Source organism: Leucoraja erinacea, chromosome 25, assembly GCF_028641065.1.
Source record: "Leucoraja erinacea ecotype New England chromosome 25, Leri_hhj_1, whole genome shotgun sequence".
In the NCBI taxonomy this organism is placed as follows: domain Eukaryota; kingdom Metazoa; phylum Chordata; class Chondrichthyes; order Rajiformes; family Rajidae; genus Leucoraja; species Leucoraja erinaceus.
In genome coordinates, this window is record NC_073401.1 from 12,640,315 (window position 1) to 12,655,283 (window position 14,969).

The 14,969-nt window shown below is 41.3% G+C and overlaps 1 protein-coding gene across 1 annotated transcript in view; it reads right to left on the bottom strand.

Moving 5' to 3' along the window:
* The window catches only part of mlxip (MLX interacting protein), a 67,725-nt gene that overhangs the window by 35,141 nt on the left and 17,615 nt on the right, over nucleotides 1-14,969 (bottom strand). The window contains exons 2-7 of the mRNA XM_055655716.1: nucleotides 5,531-5,637; nucleotides 4,146-4,231; nucleotides 3,738-3,824; nucleotides 3,497-3,538; nucleotides 2,343-2,565; nucleotides 1,128-1,217 (exon numbers count right to left, since the gene is read on the bottom strand). Coding sequence (XP_055511691.1) covers nucleotides 1,128-1,217; nucleotides 2,343-2,565; nucleotides 3,497-3,538; nucleotides 3,738-3,824; nucleotides 4,146-4,231; nucleotides 5,531-5,637 — 635 coding nt within the window. The remainder of the gene's footprint in view (nucleotides 1-1,127; nucleotides 1,218-2,342; nucleotides 2,566-3,496; nucleotides 3,539-3,737; nucleotides 3,825-4,145; nucleotides 4,232-5,530; nucleotides 5,638-14,969) is intronic.

The window sequence follows — 14,969 nt, forward strand, 5'->3', positions numbered from 1 at the left end:
TGCTGCCTGACCTGACTTTGTATAGTTTCGTGCATAAACTAGAGATAGTGGCTTAGAAATTCCTTTAAGGTGTTGCCTTCTCTCATTAGCCCAGAGATACAATTCCATGCAGCAAGAAACAAGTTGCTAAGTGTTCAGAGAGGGACGTCCTGTATACAAGGAGACCTAGTAGATCCTTCATAACTCTAGCCATGTATAGACACAAAAAGCTGGTTACTCCAGCACTTTATGTCTAAGGTCTGCGTAGTAATGGGAAGGAGAATTACAGTGTCCAGCAACCGGGAGATCAGGTTGGATCACCCGTGCTGTGCGAAGGTGTTCCGCGAAACGAGCGCCCAGTCTGCGTTTGGTCTCGCTGATGTATAAGAGTCCACATCTTGAACAATGGATGCAGTAGATGAGGTTGGAGGAGGTGCAGCCATGTATACTGCAGGAGGTTGCCCTCTGGAGGTCATTAGCGGTAGTCCTGCATGATGAACACTGTCTACCAATTCCTGCATTGGCAGAAAACTCCAACATTAGCAAGCTTGTGCTTGCTCTGCTGGCTTCATCTGTCGGAGCACTGAGTATATGAGTCATGAAGTCATGATACAGCTTTATAGGACTGGTAAGGTCGCATTTGGAGAATTGTGCAGTTCTGGTCATCCAATGCAGGAAGGATGTGGAGGTTACACAGAGGGTGCAGAACAGGTTTGCCAGGAGGCTGGTTGGTTAGAGGATATTAGCCATAAAGAGAGGATTGATATCTCTGGAGCATGGAGGTAAAGGGGAGGCATGACAAAAGTGAACAGTCATAACTCTTTTCTCCAATGACTGCAGGCCACAACTTTAAGGTCAGAGGGGGGGGGGGGGGGGGGGGTGCCTAGAACACACTGACAGGGATGGTGGTGAAAGCTAATTCGATTGTGGTGTTTAAGAGACTTTTAGATAAGCTATTGGATATGCAGGGAATGGATGTGGATCAATTCAAGCAGAGCGGATTAGTTTGATTTGGTATTATGTTCGGCAGGGACATTGTGAACACATTGTGTTTCTGTGCTGTTCCACAAAAATAACGTGAAATGAATTAGTTTACTCTGTACATAAACTACCACCTTTTAACTTCAAAGTACAAATAGAAATCTTACCTTGGAAAGGTTCAAATGTGTCCATGAAGTCTAGATTGGGCTGAAGAGGGATCAGTCCAGGCTGAATCATATCTGCATTGCCAGCATGAGCTGTTGAAGCAACAAGAGTGTTTCAATACGCAATACCTAAATCATAGTCCGTAGATTTGGAAATTTGTGATAGTACATTTTAAGGCCATGGTGAATTCAACTCCTCTTAAATTGAATTTAAAATAGGTACATACTACATATATTGTAAAGTCTATGTTACTTTTTCCAGATCCTCCACATGTTTAACATGCTGACACTTAGAGAACTTGGGCAAAGACCAATATCCAGTGATACACACAATGCACAGATGGACACAAATTCCATCTTCTTCACAGATGCTTACAAGGCTCACACCATTCACAGACCTACACAGTGCCCAGGAGGTCTGCAACATCCTTGTTTAAAGAGGGCTGGCCTGATCAGAACCCAGTCAAGCTCTGTGATCAAATTTGGGTATTCATCTTTAAGTTACTTACCTTGTTTTTGCTCTTTCCTCTTGCCAATCCCATCCTCACCACTTCCCAAACATCATCTGCAACAATCCACCCCATCAACCCTCCAATCCTCACCATTGATCACCAGCAACCAACCCATGTGGCAATTCTCCTCTCAAACTTTCAGCAGTGATGCATGGCTTGGCCAGCAGATCTCCATGCTCAAGCCTTTGCCACATGTAAGTTTCTTAAGTTTCTTAGAATTGGGTCTTCGCACAAAAGTATTCACTTGGTCACAAGTAGACTACTGTGCAAATATGGACCAATTTATGGGCTATGCTAACTGCCACAATTTTCCACTTGAATACCTTGCATGAAGATACGGGCCAATATGTAGCAAATGTGCCAGAAAGGGCATGAATGTAAAACCCATTAGAGCATGTAAAACCCATTAGAGCATGTAAAACCCATTAGACCAAGAAATGACCATGTTAAACAGAGTAATTTGTCACAGATGATAAATCACATCAGCATCGAAAATAGCAGCTTATTAGCTGTAATTAAAGTTTACATTAAGTATGGAAATAGCAACAGTCAAGACAATTTTAATTAATCTAAATCTTCCCAAAGATCACACATAAACAAGCATTTCACACAATTACGGTCATCGTTATGATTAAGAAGATGCATAAAAACTTTGAATAAAATCTTAAGTAAAGATGAACCGCATGTTTCAGGAAATGTCACTAACCAATCTCTCGTGGGTTAGGCCAGGCAACAGGATGGTGTGAAGACAAAGTTGAAAAAAGCGTGTCAGGGAATTCATACACTAGCATATCCATATCTAGGAGCTGGTCTTCCTCCATAGGAACGGGTGTATCACTCCCTCTTCTTTTTGCACACCATAATGCCAAGTCATCATCTTGAAATGAAAGGCAGCAGCTTTCTGCGCATCCATCATCAAACCCGGAAAGCTGAACATCATTACAGAGCGCAATAAAAAAACACTATTAGTGCTGCTGAAATGTAAACAGGTTTACCAACAATATACACAATGAACTGCAATACTGGTTCACAGTAAAAGACACAGTGCTGGAATAACTCAGCAGGTCACGCAGCATCTCTGAAGAAAGGTCCCAATCCTTTACAGTGTTTACAATGTACTATGTTTACATATTCTGTTGCGCTGCAGCAAGTAAGAATTTCATTGTTTTATCTGGGACACATGACAATAAAACACTCTTGACCCGAAATCCATGTTCTCCAGAACAGACTGAAAAAAGCTCCTGATCAGATACATCATCTATTTGTGATCTCCATAGATGCTGCCTGACCCAGAGTTACTTCAGCACTTTGTGAAACTGGGGTATTTCCCTCAGAACAGTGGAGCAGGTTGTAAGTAGATGTGAAAAGTTTTTAGAATCATAAAGGTTATGTATAAAGGAAAAACTTTCCACATTAGATAAGGGTCCAAGAACTAGGGGCCATAGATTTCAAATGAACTTGGAGGTTGAGTCATGCAGCACTCAAAGGGGAGCATTCAGTGCATGTCAGAGAGGGAGGAATATGCAGGGTTGCGTGAAAGGGGTGGTCTAGTTGAATTACACAGAGCTGGTATAGACAGTACAGACTAAGTGGCCTCCTTCCATGGTGTAACTATTCAGATTTCGCACACCATAACCGAGCACTATGACATGACCCATTTAAGTTATGTTCTTAAAGTTCATCCTAAGGGCCGACTCATATAAATAAGCTTCAGAGATGTGATCACATATAGCAATCACCCATTTTAAGAAATATTCAAACAAGCTCAGATTGGTGCTGATGTCAGAAGCATAATAAGGGTGAAATATTTTAAAAGAGTTCAACTTTGACAAATGTTTTTGCTTTTCTTTCAAAACTTACTTTAATTAGACATGAAAGGTCCTCATCTTTGTGCTTTTGCAACTAGAAAAGAAAAATAGTTAGAAACGTTAAAGAAATCAACAATATTTTGAAACACGCTCTACAATATCATATCATCCTAATCAGATAATAATATTTCTACTTTAAATGTGTTGTGAGAATCCAAAAATATGATGTTAAGATGTTACTTTAGAAAGGCAGAACAATCTGTTATTAATACACCAGAATTAAAATGGCATACCCTTTTCTTGAAGTATGTACGCCATTTGTGATACTCTCTTTTTACAATTTCAATTCTTCTTTTCCAGAATTTTCCTTCGGTAGCTGCCTAGGAAAAGAAAGAAATCCGCTTGAAGTCACACAACCCTCTGCAGCACATATTAACATGTATTCAAAAACAGAATAATAATGTTAAAATTACTATGAAAACAAATGCCTCCATTTCTTCATTAGAAAATGAAAACATTGCAATTCAAAATATTTTGATTGAAATTCATGCAGCGGCAGTTAATGTGGAAAAAAAATTAAAAGGAAGGCCAATCATGGAACAGATTTTATACCGGAAGATTAAATGTTTATATTAAGTCTTCCTATCAAATTTTAAATGTCCACTTCAACCAGGCTACGTAGGAGTTTCACACTCACTTACTTCAGGTTTTCGCGGTTCGTCAAACTCAATTGTGCCATCTAGTGGGGTAACAAAATGGCAAACTGGATTGTCTCGTTTTTCCACATCTAAGAGAAAACAAAACATTGTTACTTGAGCAAATAAAAATGTTTTGCCAAGTTGCCAGTTCACAAAAGCCTTCCTCACATCCACCAAAGTGGGTTGGGGCAGAGAACATGGCCAGTGTGCTCTTGCATTCTATTCAATAACCCTTGTCGAAAGTGTGCGTGCGGCTTTCAGTGAGAACGGTTTAAGTCTCACATATCACTGCCACAGAAGATTTTACATCAATAACTATGAGGACACAAGTGGTGCCAGCAAGTTGATACTTGCAATAGAGAAGGGAAGAACGAGAAAAACAAACTACGCAGATAGATAAAAATACATTTCGTAAATTATATTACGGATAAAAGGCTTTGGGAGGTTACGTTGTCAGCAATCTGCATTGAACTTTGTGCAAAAAGGCAAGTAAACAAAATGTTTATGAACATTTACCTAAGCTAGTGGTTCTCTATTGGTAAACTTGTTCAAGTTTCCATATTCTTGAAGTGTCTGGGAATACAAGCTTGAAAATCAGTGATTGTGTGACCACATGGATGAAAATAATGCCAGTATTTTGGAATATGTCTCCAATTTAACATCACATATTTTAGAGAAGAGAAAATGGTTAGATTGGCTAAGATTCAAGTAGTTTTGGAACGTCAGGATTGGAAACAAGGTGCTTTGACAGTTGATATAGGCAGTAGTACAAACCGGAAACATTCAACATGTGATATGCCATCAGGAGAGAGATGTAACATTGTACAAGGAAAATAAATAAGTCAGCGTAAACCACTTTTGTGCACAGCAGCTGCAGTGACATAAGAGGAAATCAACTGCCAGTACTCTTGATCTAATGCATTTATATTTCAACCAACTGTGGAGGCAGGAGTTGCAAGGATATATTCAATGACCTGTATTGTCCTTGAGTTTATTTTAGATCTACAAGCCAAGAGAAACAACAGCGTTTACACAGTGACATGAAAAACTGTCTTCACGTGCAGATTACTCTTGATGCTTCAATAATTTCTAAAATGATATTTGACAATCAATAACTGCCAGGTTAAGAACCATCAAAACAGCAAAAGTAATGTGGAGCACACAACATGTGTAGGATGGAACTGCAGATGCTGGTTTATACCGAACATGGACACAAAATGCTGGAAACATCACCCCACTCCTTTTCTCCAGAGACCCGATTCAAGTAGTGGGATAGGATGCCGTTGATAAAGCTGCACTTTGGGCAAAGAAATTAACTAACTTACTAAACATCACAGTGCATATCAAATCAATTAAGGAAAGAAAGAGACAAACATATTTTAACTTACATTGCATATACCATGCTCTCCAGATAGCGTTGTTCAGTCGAATCTTGTCTCTCCACAAAAGTTTCAATCCTTTAAAATTTTTCCATTTGGGGGAAACCAATTTTCCACTAAAAATAAACATATTCAATTTCAATATATTGCTTCCATACATTAAATCATTCTAAGATTAGCGACCTAGAAAATGCATTAATAACAGTAAATCTTCCAAACAACAGCAGTTAACTAACTACCGAGTGAAGTGCTTGAACGGAGATGTAATAATTTGGCAAAGTTAAGATTCCACCAAGCAACACGAATCAAAGGACTGATTGAAAAATAAGCTAGCAGACCAAGGAAAGCATGCAACAGGCTACAAGGAGAGTCTGATTCACTGTGTACATAGTCAAGAAGAGGTTGAAGGCCAACTGGATGTAAGGCATTGTTCATTATTTACTTCCTACAATAATACAACAGCTAATCGGGATGAAACTCCTTGTTACAAGGTTTTATTCTAATGTATGGAAGCGCATGCACGACATGGTAGGAGATGGTGTGACTTTGAATGAGTCACATGGAGACAGGAGCTGTAAGGGGCCTTTATTCAACACAAGTAGACATTCAGGAAGAATCTTCGAGGAGAACCTCCCTGAACTCAAAAGTGCATTGTTTTTATATTCTTGAAGCATAAAAAAATAATTAAATAGTTTCAATTGTCGCAATTGCACAATTCACTTCAGTATTTTTAGGTGTAGACAAGTGGTTTCATTGCATTTCTTATTTGCAATGGGAGCACGCCTCAACTGACAAGCCAACATCTTTGTTGTCAATCCAGACACCTAAAACAATGTTATTTTATCACTGCATTAACGGAGGGCCCTCTGGATGCATTAACACCCCAAACTCTGAATGACAGACCGAATATATCTATGTCCATGTGTTTAGTGGCAAGATAGGCTAGACTGGATCCCACCTGATGATCCCGATGACGTACCTACCCTACCTTTCACCACTCCAATCCCACTGCAAATATCAAGGGTGCCGACTTACTACAGGAACTCTACTGATCTTCTGGAAGAGTGACTGCTGTGGACGTGCAGCTGACGGCAAGGGAAAGACCGTGTGACAGCTTGGAGAGACCTATAACAGCTGGCTCCGTCACCTTGTAAGGGCACAAGAGCCACCCTCACCTGGCTACAAAAAGTTCAGAGAGAAGAATACCCCAGAGTCTGTGAGAACGGGGGCGCAAGATGACTCAACGACCGACCACCCGGTAACAAACCTTGGAACGGACACAACATTGAATCAGGTAAGTGGCAAAACTCTTGAAAAACGAGCAGCTGGACACGATCTTCAGACCTGTAGATGTGGCTGGCCTAAAGTAACATCAACTCATGGTCTTAAAATTCATCAGGGACGGAAGAAATCCTTGAAAACCCCGACCCAGGACCCCGCATTGACCAGATTCTGTCAAGAGGAAGGTCAAATCAGTCGGATGAAACTCAGCGACAGGAAGAAATCCACAGTCCGCGGAGCTTCAGCACCCTACCGGATGTGGAAGAAGTTTCAGGCAACCAGGCACATCGTAAAGTGGAGAACATGCAAGGACGTAAGCCATTGGTGAAGTGGCCAAAGTCTAACAGCAAGGAGTGGGAAACCATCAATGCAGATGTGAGCCTAATCTTAAGTGGAATCAAGGGATCAGCAGAAAAGAAGTTGGAGAAGATGGGTGACCTAGTCTACAGCTATGGAAAGGAGACATTTGGTCAGGAGGAACAACTCAGCAGGAAAGATAGGCCTCCTCCCCCCAAGTCCCGTCGTCTCCAGGAAATCAAGTCAAATCAAGAGATTTTATTGTCATGTGTCCCAGATAGGAAAATGAAATTCTTGCTTGCTGCAGCAAAAACTGAGGTTGAAGGACACATCAGAACCATCCACATTAATGAGTTAAAAGATGATCCGATTTTTGTCCCAGCTGACATCCCACCAATCTCACCCCCAAAACATCAATTTGACATCAGCTCTCCCAAGCTCAGTGAGGTAAAAGAAGTAGTGAGGAAGGCAAGAACAGCCTCTGCACCAGGCCCTAATGGTGTTCCGTATTGTGTCTACAAGAATGCCCCGGATATTCTGAAATTCCTCTGGATGAACATGAGGGTTGTGTGGGAAAAGCAATTTATATCCAAAGCCTGGCGAAGAGCGGGGGGAGTGCTGATCCTAAAATAAAAATAAATTCATCCATCATCGAACAGTTTTGGCAAATAAACCTTCCTAACATAGAATCTTTTTCAGTGTGGTGGCGAAAAGACTTACAAATTGTCTGAAACCAAACCATTTAATTGATGTCAATCTGAAAGGCTGGCATTGCAGGCTTCACCGGATGCCTTGAACATACCAGCGTCATATGGCATCAAATACAGACTGCCAAGAAAGAATGAAAGAATCTGCATGTCTTGTTCCTCGACCAGGCCAACGCCGAGAATGTTTATCTCCAATGACCTATGGGGCATGCGCAGTCAGAATACCAAACTCCATTTGGTTTCCCCATTTGGTCAAGGCATATGAGAATGTCTCATGGTTATCTCAGTTTTCAAAGCATGTATCTTGTAGCCTGCTGCTGAGAGCCAGTAGCTGACTCTCCTTTGACATGCCGTTCATTCATGCAGCTGCTCTTGTAATTTCAACACAGATATCTGCGTGTGGTTACATTTGAACAATCTAAAGATTGGCTCATGTTTATAACTCTGGCTTCTACCTCCAAAAATCCTGTTTAAAATTGCCTAACAAGCAGGTGGAGAATTCTTCAATGCATAATAGGCATGTCCTGCTTAGGCGATTTTTCAGACGACTGCCGGCGACTGTCAAGTTGCCAGCAGTCGCCTGAAGAACCGGCAACTGAAACGGAGACTGTCAGAGTGGAACACACACATATTGCTTCCTTCACCAGCCCGTTATGCAGGCGGGGGACAGGGCAAGTGGGGGGAGTGTTGTCTGTGAAATTCACACAGTGCAAAGCCAAGGTGATACAGACATACACTGCGATGAACAGGATGGTTGGCGCTGTAATTAAGACGGCTAAAGCAGAGTGTACAGTAAGTCCTTTGAGTCCGCCCTAACCAGCTATCACCCCGAACAGTAGCACTATCCTACACACTCGGGACAATTTATAATTTTTCTGAAGGCAATTAACCTGCAAACCAGTGCATCTTTGGAATATGGGAGGAAACTAGAGCAACCATAGAAAACCCACGGTTCCAAGGAGAACATGCAAACTCCCTATAGACAGCACTGGTAGTCAGGATCGAAGCCGGGTGTCTGGCGCTGAAAGGCAGCAACTACCGTTGCACCACTGTGCCACTAGATTGCGTGATCTGGTAATTTTCACTCAGAAGATTAGCAAAGATGTAGAACTCATGCTGATTTAAAAGGCAGCAGAGCAAATCTCTATATACTGAAAGATGTACATCACAAAAAGAGGGCAGGAAATCCAGGCTCCTGAAGCAGATTGAGGACATCTGTCACAGTAAAATTCTGCATAATCTGACAGAGAGCAGATCTACGATTCCATGTGATACTCTGTATGTCACAATCTTCAACACAATGGAGGCATCAGGGATAGTTTGACAGAGATTTGAGAGACACTTAAATGAGATACTGGGAGACATTCAATTCAATCAGAAATGAAATTTAAAGGAATTAATAGAGAACATTCGTTAAGGGAGCAGTAAATTAGATGCCAACAAAATGCAAATAACAATGAGAAACAAAGAGGGGATCCATCTCCGGACAGTGAATGCTGCAGGTATTAGTTTTAAAGATACAGCATGGAAATAGGCTCTTCGACACACTGAGTCCACTTTGACCATCAATCATTCATTCATGCAAGTTACAAGTTATCCCACTTTCTCATCCTATACTTTATACTTTAGGGGCAATTTACTAAGGCCAATTGTCCTATAAACCCGCACGTCCTTGGAATGTGGGAGGAAATGTGGGCGCATCCAGAGGAAATCCACTTAGTCACAAGGAGAACGTGCAAACTCACGCAGACAGCACCCAAAGTCAGATTCAAACCCAGGTTTCTGGCGCTGTGAGGCAGCAGCTCCACCAGCTGTGCCGTACAGTAGTTTGTGGTTCTATAGGAGCTGCTGCTATTCACTCAACTCCATTTGCAGGTCAATATTTACCAGAATGTTAAAATCTGCTAATGACACCAATTGATCAAGCAATAAGTAAAAGATGAATGAACATTCAGTGATTAAAACCTCTTATGTAGTTAGACCAGAACAATGGAACCTATAATAAAAGATAGACACAAAATGGTGGAGTAACTCAGCATGTCAGGCAGTATCTCTGGAGAAAATGGATAGGTGACGTTTTCTCCAGAGATGCTGCCTGCCCGTTGAGTTACTCCAGCAATTTGTATCCATCTTTGAGATAAACCAGTATCCACAGTTCCTTTTCATTCCATTGAAACCTATAGTTGTGAATAATGTGTTAAGTTTTTGTTTAAAACGGTCACATTGCTCAGTGCTATCCAATTTGTCAGACACTTACATGTGGCTAACTGAGAATCCAAATGCAGATAACTCCATTTTTGATCAATAGATGATCAATGTGCACGTGCATATAAAGTGGTAAGACTAAGTTTACATGCGAGACCAATCACAGGCTCAGCAATCGTTTTGCTGAACACCTCCGCTCAATCCGTCTAAACCTATCTGATCTTCCAGTTGCTAAACACTTAACTCCCTCTCCCATTCCCACACCAACCTTTCTATCCTGGGCCTCCACCATTGTCAGAGTGAGGCCTAGCGCAAATTGGAGGTTCAGCACCTCATATTTCGCTTGGGTAGCTTACACCCTGCGTTTTTCCTCTCTCCTTCCCTCCTCCTTCCCAGTTCTCTGGCCAGTCTGACTGACCCAGATTACATTTTATCTGTTTGCTTTGTTGTCACCTTTTCCTAACTAACAATGGTCTATTCCACATTTTCCTTAATCTTTTGATATCTCATTTTCACACACTTTACCCTTTATTGTCTCTCCCTCTCCTCTGACTCTCAGTTTGAAGGTCTCAACCAGAAACGTCACCCATTCCTATGCTGCCTGTCCCGCTGAGTTACTCCAGCATTTTGTGTCTATCTTACATGTATTTTAGATCTGTTAAGATATATTGCTTCCCTTGTTAATGCTTGCTATTAGTGTTCTAGTAAGCTGTGCAACAGTTTTGGGAATACTGTACACTAGCAATATCAGAGGAACAGATCAGACATCATAATCATCAACTGGAATTCGTACCCCACGCCACCACAGGTAGTAAAAACCCTGACAAACAAGGTTATTAAAGGCAGTGGAAAAACATTCATATAAGGCGAGCATATAGACTGCAGAGTTAGACTCATGTATACGGGATTATGTAGAGATTTCCAGTTAAACATTACGGTAATCAGAATGATGCACACTCGCATCAAGAAATCTTTTGCCTCATCATAGAACAACTTACCATAATTAAATGTTGAATAATAATAATGCTACAACTATGTTAATGCAGAAGCATTTAATGGAGAGATCGGGTTAATATTTTCAAAATTACAATTTGGAGTCAATTTATAATCATCCGAATTGGATATTTTGTAAACCAAAGCACACTTTAAACTTGAAAGCGATTTCGGTTTCAAAATTTAAAAATATATCTAGTAAATTAAATTGGGATTAATAAATTAATGCTTACAAATACACTTCTTTTTTCTTCCCCTACTTTTGCATACTTAAAATAGTTCTCCAAGTTTAGCGGCAAATTAGTGTGAAAAAAGGTCCTGATTCGAATCAGTAATGCATCCATTCCCTCCACAGAGTTCCTCCAGTGAAGTCTCTTTATGTCTCCACTTTACAGTACCGACAACAATAGCTAAGGACATTGTAGGGCAATATATAAGTATCTGCTATGGTAAGTATGATGAATGCACATTCCTCCTTACACCAAAGGAGTAATGTTCTTGTAAACCCAGGCTGCAGTGCAGAGGATGATAGTGTGACTAGATGTGGAAAAATGAAGTTATTGAAAAATAGGTGGCAAAGATGGTTTGCAGAAATCAAGTTTTTCACATTTCTAGAATGTAAAAGCAAAATTTAGTTCCAGTTACTTCTGATATTTAAGCAATTGATTTAATTGGTCTACTTTCAATTTCCAATTTGGAAGCCAAAAAACATAATACTATTGGTTATTCTGGGAACATTGCCATTTTTTCTGGTTCCATCAAGTGCCAGGGCAACGTGTAGTTTATCATCAGCCCTTCAGTATTAGCAAGAAAATAAGTTTGAATTAAAGAAGCGTTGTCAAAACATATTTTCCAGTATATTACAGAAACTAGAATGTATTCATAACCAAATACTGCAGTTTACCTGCAAGCAAGTTCCCTCAAAGTACATTAAAAGAGGCATAAGAAACATTTACAAAGAAACCACTTATTGAACACAGGTACTAAGCATAGCTAGGAGCAACATAACTTATTTATATAACACAAATAAACAGCACCTATGTAGTTAGGCATATCATTGTGAGCTGTATTGTGTTACAGAACTTTACATATAATGGCTATTAATGGCATTTAATATTGGTTAGTCACACTCTTAAGTAAAAAAAAAGGCCAAGTTTCAGTGCGAACTGAGAGTTTGGCAATACTTCTACCAGGATCAGATGTTTTGCATTCCCTGTGGGAAGAAACAGGAAATTCTAAACTTCACAATTTAGACAATTTCAACATTGCCACATAAACAGTCTACACACCCAAAATTCAAGCTGTAAAACAGCTAACAACAGTTTATGCTAGTGTCATAATTTGAATATTTAGATGCCTCTAGACATAGTAATTATAAAAGTGCTATCTGCAACATAGTGGGAAAATCTAGGAGTTTCCCTAGTCCTACTGGTTTGTTTTAGCTCTGAGGCTCCATTCAAGCTATTCAAATTCTGTTGTTTGTTTTACTGCCTCGTCCTTATTTGATTTTTACTTGTATAGAACATTTTTATAAACTACTTATTTTAGATATTCAAACTTGATTTTTGTACTCAAGTATCAAGACTATGACACAAACCATAATCTTAAGACTCAAGATGAGCATGCTACCAACTATGACAACGTTGGCAAAACAGGGCATTTAAAAAAAAATGTTACACGAGAAGTGTAAAATGCTACAAAATACATTGACAACCAAACTGGTATCCCATAACCACGTGGAAACACAAAGAGAACCTATGGAATGGCCCTGGTTCCCACCAACACAACTGTGCTTCCACTCCAAGAAAGATTTTTACTGGAGCTGTATCTCACCGTACTTCTGTAATTGGCAATTAACGACCCCACTGGAGTTTACGTGCAAAATCAATGTTCAATTCAGTTTCACAGAAAATGAGCAGATACATTTCTCTGTTGATTGTAGTTCCTGAGTTACAATCTTCCGCAGTGCTAATATCTATTAATAGCTCATGTATCCCGAGAGAAATATTAGTCCTGTGGAAGCTGATGTACTATCTCTTTGCTGTGCAAAGGACACAAATGTAATGAACTTGGACATCAGGCACAAGACAACGCGAGTTATCTGTTGAATCTGAACCCTAACTGCCCTCTGGTTAACAATTTAAAGAAATCCTTAACATCTAACTACTTGGATTAAGTAGCATAGAAACATGGGCTGTTGTCACTTTCACTGCAACTATGGGAGGAGGTTCACAGAATTTGTGTCTTCCTCGAGTATCTTAAAGAGTGGATAGTCGAGTCATTACTTAAGATAGCCTTTGCCTCCAGGGTTCTCGTAACAATGCTTTATTAGAGCTCCAGGTTGTTAATAATCAGAAACAGGTGTTTGAGAGATTAACTTTAATGAGGAAGTAGGCAGAGGGCCACAGTAACTCTTCAAACAATAATATTATTCTGAATAACATACCTTGCACAGGAAAAATAAGCGTATTTTGCAAAATACATAGAACAATTTTTATATGTCCGGATCGGGAAGTGGCGGCGCTGTTAGCAGCTGCGGCTCGCCTGCAGTCCGTCTGTCTTTACTTTTTTCTGTTGTTTTTTTTGTCTTGTTTTGGTTAAGTTTTAGTTTGTTGGGTCGTGTTAGAGAGGGGGGGAGGGGGGTGAAACATGTTCTCTGTCTCTTCCTTCGGGGGAATGCGACTTTTTCGTGTCGTATCCCCCTTCTCTGCCTCCGTCTGCGCTGAGGCCTAATGGCAGAGCTGGCGGCCTCCAGCCTGCGACTGACCCCGAGGCTCCGGAGGCAGAGCCAGCCAGGACTCACCAACGAGAGGCTGGCCGTCTTCGGGGCTGAGGCAGCGGTGGCCCGACTTGCTGGTGCGGCGTTCTGGCTTTCGGCGGCGGCCTGGAGCTGATGCAGCGGGGCTTGGAGCTGAGACTGCGGGACCCGGAGCTGGGGCAGCGGCCTGGAGCTGGGGCGGCTGCCTGGAGCTGGGGCAGCGGCCCGGAGCGGAGACTGCGGGACCCAGAGCTGGGGCGGCGGCCTGGAGCTGGGGCGGCGGCCCGGAGCGGAGACTGCGGGACCCGGAGCTCGGGCGGCGGCCCGGAGCGGAGACTGCGGGACCCGGAGCTGGGGCGGCTGCCCGGAGCTGATGCTGTGGCGGGCCATCTTGGAGCGGGGACAGCGTTCCAGCTTTCGGCGGCGGCGACATCACCACGGAGGTCCACTGGACTGGAGGGCGGCATCTCCGTCCTGGATCGATCGCCTCAGCGCAGAGGGAGAACAAGGAGGGAAGAGACAGTGAGGATGTGCTTGGTGAACTCACTGTGGTGGATGTTTAATTTGTGTTTATTGCATGTTTTGTTTTTATTGGTTCTGTGTATGCAGGCAACATAATTTGCAGGCAACATAATTGTCATTCAGACCGAATCTAATGGTTCAGATATAGAATTAGAATCTAATGATTCTAATTCTATATCTGAAGAAGGGTCTTGACTCAAAACGTCACCCTTCTTCCCAGAGATGCTGCCTGTTCTGCTGAGTTACTCCAGCATTTTGTGTCTACCAGTGTAAACCAGCATCAGCCGTTCCTTTCTTCATAGAACAATTTTTATGTTCTTTTTGTTAGCCGTCCAGGCAAAGTCATGAGCTGGCCATAAATCACACTATTCCCAGGTCACCCTCAACTAGGTGTTGGACAATTTTAATCCAAAAGAATGGTGAATATTATTGGGCACATTGGGCATTTAGTAGCATTAACCAAGAAGAGCAGTTTAATGTACATCATTCAACTGTTCAATTATTATGTGTATCAATGATGTTACACATATATAGTATGCAATCATCATGTACAGGTTTGTCCACATTTTATGCAAAATTAAGATTTCACTCATGTAAATGCTGATTGAAGTTGAATCACAACAAAAGCATAGTCCAAAATACTTGTCTTAATGTTTTATATCGTATGTTGTCTAGGCTGCCATGC